This window comes from Xenopus laevis, chromosome 9_10S (assembly GCF_017654675.1).
Source record: "Xenopus laevis strain J_2021 chromosome 9_10S, Xenopus_laevis_v10.1, whole genome shotgun sequence".
Classification (NCBI taxonomy): Eukaryota; Metazoa; Chordata; class Amphibia; order Anura; family Pipidae; genus Xenopus; species Xenopus laevis.
In genome coordinates, this window is record NC_054388.1 from 40386247 (window position 1) to 40391552 (window position 5306).

The window sequence follows — 5306 nt, forward strand, 5'->3', positions numbered from 1 at the left end:
ACATTGGTGGGGGGGGTTAACATTGGTGGCCAACATTGGTGGCCAGGGGGCATTAACATTGGTGGCCAGGGGGGTTAACATTGGTGGCCAGGGGGGTTAACATTGGTGGCCAGGGGGACTTACCTGTCAAGTTCGCCGGGGCCCTTTCACGCAGTTTCTTCTTAGTGACGTCTCCTTCTTGGCGGTGGCTTCTTCTTCTCCTTTGGCGGCGGTGGATCCTCTCTTTAGACGGCGGTGGATCCACTCTTTAGATGGCGTCGTTGGATCTTCTCTTCAGACTGGATCCTTTCTTCAGACGCCGGCGGTGGATCCTCTTCTTCAGACGCCGGCGGTGGATCCTCTCTTCAGACGCCGGCGGTGGATCTCTCTTCAGACGCCGGCGGTGGATCTCTCTTCAGAAGTCGGCGGTGGATCCTCTCTTCAGGCGGCTGGATCCTCTTCAGGTGGCAGGCGGCAGATCCTCTCTTCGGACAGGTAATTCCAGCAGCTAACGGTCCGTGGGGCACATGCGCAGTTCCAGCAGCTAACGGTCCGTGGGGCACATGCGCAGTAGCGCAATTCCACGTTAGCGCAGGCTTCGCGAGCGTTCGCCGCACTTCTCCAGGCGAATTTACGCTCTGGTCGGCATCTATCTACTTTGCTAGCGTAAATTCGCCAGAGACGCTAGCGTAAATTCGCCAGAGACGCTAGTAAATTCGCCAGAGACGGTCCATGGGACACATGCGCAGTAGCGCAATTCCACGGACACAGGGACTGGACGCAGAGACACTTGAACTTTATTATATAGGATTGTTTTATGGCATGTCCTTGGTACTGGCTGCTGTATCCCTGGCGATTTATTTACGTGGCCATATATATTCCCCAAGGGAAACTTGATAGTATTTGTCTATAAGTCTAGTCTGGAAATGGATAAGGAGGTTGTCGAATGGGAGAGCAATGCCCTTAAAATCCAGTAATGATTTGGACTTGTCTGCCAGTTAACAATATTAGTTCTGAATCTATTTATTCATCTATGAGGTCATGAGACATAAACACCATGCACCAAACACTCTATCATCACTCTATCATCACTCTAGCACCAAAGACTCTATCATCATTCTATGGCGTTCAGTTGATTTTCACACCTCATGCTGGAACTAAGCAAAAGTGACATAAAGGACTTATTTGCGCTTTTGGTCCAGCAATATATGTATGAAAATGGCTGTTGCTGTGTTCATACTACCTTGCTTTAAGGAAAATGTATTATGCACTGTCTTTCAATTAAAACAATTTAAAACTCTTAGGGGCAGATTTATCAAGGGTCGAATTTCGAAGTAAAAAATACTTTGAAATTCGACTATCGAATTAAAATACTTTGAGTTCGAATATCGAAGTTGAAGGATTTTTCACAGAATTTGGCCATCGAACGGTCAAAGTAAAATCGTTCGATTGAACGATTAAATCGTTCGAATCGAACGATTCTAGCATACGATCGAACGATTCGAACGATTTTAGCGTACGATCGAACGATTTTACTTCGATGTGTAAAGACTTATTTTTAATTCAAAATCGAAGTAAATTCGAAGTCGTAGTATCCTATTCGATGGTTGAAGTATCCAAAAAATTACTTCGAATTTCGAATTTTTTTACTTTGAAAATTTCCTCGAATTCACTTCGACCCTTGATAAATCTGCCCCTTAGTGTATAAGACAAAGGCCTGTTAAAAATTATACTTACTAACAGGGAAGAAGAACATAAATGGCAAGAAAGCTGGCAGTTTATTTTTCCAGAAAAAGTGGCAAGTCTATGTACATAAGGGAAGAATTCAGTGCAGCAACACGTAAAAGGGTAGAGAGATCATTATAGAACTAAGGTTACTACCACAGACAGCGATTTCTAATTTAACCACTGAGATTTTTTTTAACAAACAAATTGATTGAATCTATGGGTATATTTTGGTCACTGGAAGAACAAGAGGAAATAGTATGTACACTGTATGCACTCACACAAAAAATATATCCTCGGAGTGCTTGTAACAAATAGTGTAATAGTCCAGTGAAATACAGTTCTCAACAGGTCTTCCCTTGAGAAAGGTCACAGGCAGTGACCGAAATGTTGAGATTGTAAATGAAATTTAAAAAAAACTTATTTTTGTTTACACACAACCTGTTGAGGGCTATACTTCACTGGACTATATATATAGATTACTTTTTATCCACACACTTGAGTTTTTATCATTGTATCCAAGCACACAAGTGTTGTTTGTGGTTCACATACACTGTGGTTTAGGATTGGCTCATTTGAATATGCTTGAGATATTCATTAACCAATGATTTGGCAACACGTCACACACACCCCCTGCCGGACACCCCCCCAATTGGGGGTCATTTATCAACACTGGGCAAATTTGCCCACGGGCAGTAATCTGTGGCAACCAATCAGATTGCTGCATTCATTGTTCTACTTGCAGCTGGCTTTAAAAAGCTAATCACTGATTGGTTGCTATAGGTAACTGCCCATGGGCAAATTTGCCCAGTGCAGATAAATGAGCCCCATTGTCTCTTCCTGTATATTAACTGTTTTTTTGTAGAGTTGTGTTCACTTTGAGAAAGGTTGTCTCCCATAGACATATATTGTATCCAAATAATCCAAATTTTTTAAAAAACTTATTTCCTTTTTCCTTGTAATAATAAAACAGTACCTTGTACTTGATCCCAACTAAGATATAATTAATCCTATTGGAGCTAAAGCCAGGCTATTGGGTTTATTTAATATTTACATGATTTTCTAGTAGACTTAAAGTACGAAAATCCAAAATATGGAACGATTCATTATCCGGAAAACCCCAGGTCCAGAACATTCTGGATTACCGGTCCCATACCTGAAGTAATATATGAAAAAAAATTGAAAAGGGCTTTAAGGCTTGTTTCACGTTTATTGTTGTAGAAGACAGACAGACATGCATACAGTATTAATGCGAAAGTTAAGAACATTTATAAGAACATATTTTTATGTGAATACATTTAAACTGATAAAATAGATAGAAAACCCTTATGCCTAGTAATTATAGGTTGTCAGGGAAGGGATGGGGTTTACTGGGCGATAGACAGAGGTTGGTAAGCATCTGGGGATGGTTCAAGAAGTAGCAGTCCACTGCCAGGATCTTTCTGGCATCGAGAAATGGCTTCTTTATAATCTATTTTCTCCTTGGTGACAGGGTCAACAAGATCCTTCTCACCAGACCCTGTTCTACTGCCTCAAAAACTGGGATTCGGCCTGTTTGTTTTGTGTCGATGAGACCTCCTGTGAGATGCTGGACAATCAAGTATGGTAAAGCTTTCTCTTTAGGCATTAGGTTCTTCTGAACAGCTTCTCCAAGAGATAATCGCTTTTTGCTAACCGGATCCTCTACACCTGTGAAGGCTTTCTGTGCATGGAGCAGACTCTGTGTGTTACTGCTATCGATCAGGCCCCTCTCTATAGCTTTATGAACTGAATATCTCTCTTTGCTCATAATGTGAATGATACCACCAGTGGCTGCCTGGGCTTCAAGCATCTTCTGACCAGTTTCAGCATCTAGTATTTTCCTTGTTAACGCACTTCTGATTGTGCATTTGCTGTCTGTGCTTTTGTCATATATGCCAGCAATTGGGAAGGTGTCATCGTGAAACACTTTGGGAGCACTCTGTGTGAATAAGCTGCGAGACTGAGTATAAGTTGGGGGTTTGGGTCCAATTATTAAACCAATTGAGAGCGATGGGGGCTTTTCTCCAGCCACCAGAAGGGCAAATTCAGAAATAGGGAGCTTGCCATCACGGTACATCTGTAATTCTTCTTTGGTGACTTTCTTGGTCCTTAGGGCATCCTCAATGGAATATTGTTTGCCACTCTTCTTATCCAAAAGGACAGAAATTTCACCACTGGAACCCATGGTGGAAATCTCTTCCCAGTCACACTCTAATTCTTGCAGTTGGATATATTGACTCCTGTCTATGATGCCCCTTTTATAAGCTTCATAGGGAGACATTTCTTTACCCGTATCGGGGTCCCGGATAGAAATTTTTGTGGAAACATTTGTCTCCCTCATCTGTGTCTCTTGGTTGCGTTCTTCTCGATTGACACGAGACTGCAGCTCCCTAATATTTCTTTCCTTCTCATAAATGGCATCTTTTTCCGAAAGAATTTTGGTTTAAAAAAGGGACAGCTCATGACCCAATTGCATCTTTTTCTGACGTTCAATTTCTGCTTTCTGTGACAGCAATTGAGACTCCTTGCTGAGGAACACACTTTTTTGCTGCTGTTGTCTCCTCAGCTCCAGTAGTTCATTTTCTTTGGTTGACTTTTCTTGTTGTAGCTGCAGTTTTGTTTTCTTAAGATCGGCTTCCTCCTTTGACCAGGTATTCTTCATTGCATCAACCCTTTCTATCTTTTCTGTGAGTCTTTTGCTCTCATCTTCCAAGTCTTGCCTGACTCTCTCGTTCTCAAGCACCTTGTCCTTTTCCACTCGAATAACTCTGTAGAATATCTATCTTCATTTGCAGGTTTTTACATTCTCTTTCTATGTTTAGATATTGGCTTCTTTCATTATCTAATTCACTGCGAAGAGAATAAGCTGCTTTTTCCATAACAGGGTCCCTTTCTACCTTAACAACTTCCTCCATAACAATCTTCTCCTGCACAGGAGCAGGGCTTTCCTTTATTTCCTTGATCCTCAGTGTAATCTGACGCAGCTCTTTTTCTGCCGCCAACTTCTTGTCTCTTTCTTCTTGAAAGTTAAGCAGTTTCTGCTGCTCTTCCACTAAGGTACGTAACTGCTGCACCTCACGTTCCAGACGACGCCTGTTGCTTACTGCATCATCAAGTGCCCTGCTTAGCCTAAAATGATAATCTTTTATTTTGGGGTCTTGCTTAACAAGGACCACCTCTTGCACTACAACCCTCTCCTCTGGCTTTCTTCTTTCAAGCAGAATGTACTTGCTCTGTAAGTCATACACAATATTCTCCACTTCCCTCCTTTTCTGAGCCTCATCTCGTACTTCTTGACGAAGACGTTCTGCTTCCTTTATTAGTACTGGATCATTTTCATACTTGACTACCTCTTTATTGACTGTTTTAGTTTCCACTTTTGACCTCTACAGTTTCCAGTCATCTCTCCCTTTAGTGAGTTTGGATTTCAGCTCCAGGGTTCTTGACGTTAGTTGCTTCCATATCCTTCATTTGTACCTTCAATTCTTCTATTTCCTTTAGCAACTCTGGGCTTTTCTCTAGTTTGACCACCTCGTTGACACTGTGGGTTTCTGGGATTTCAGCGTAAGCACCTGAGAATG

General features: G+C 41.9%; 1 protein-coding gene across 1 annotated transcript; it reads right to left on the reverse strand.

The window, feature by feature from the left end:
- Positions 1-3147: 3147 nt before the first annotated feature.
- Positions 3148-4455, reverse strand: LOC121398757 (envoplakin-like). Its single transcript, XM_041577995.1, has one exon. It carries the CDS (start codon positions 4064-4066, stop codon positions 3176-3178), a length of 891 nt encoding a protein of 296 aa, XP_041433929.1. The 5' UTR covers positions 4067-4455; the 3' UTR covers positions 3148-3175.
- Between the last annotated feature and the right edge of the window lie 851 nt (positions 4456-5306).

What these genes read in the sequence shown, in the direction of transcription:
- LOC121398757 (XM_041577995.1), bottom strand. Translation starts at nt 4,066, where the DNA reads ATGAGGGAGACAAATGTTTCCACAAAAATTTCTATCCGGGACCCCGAT.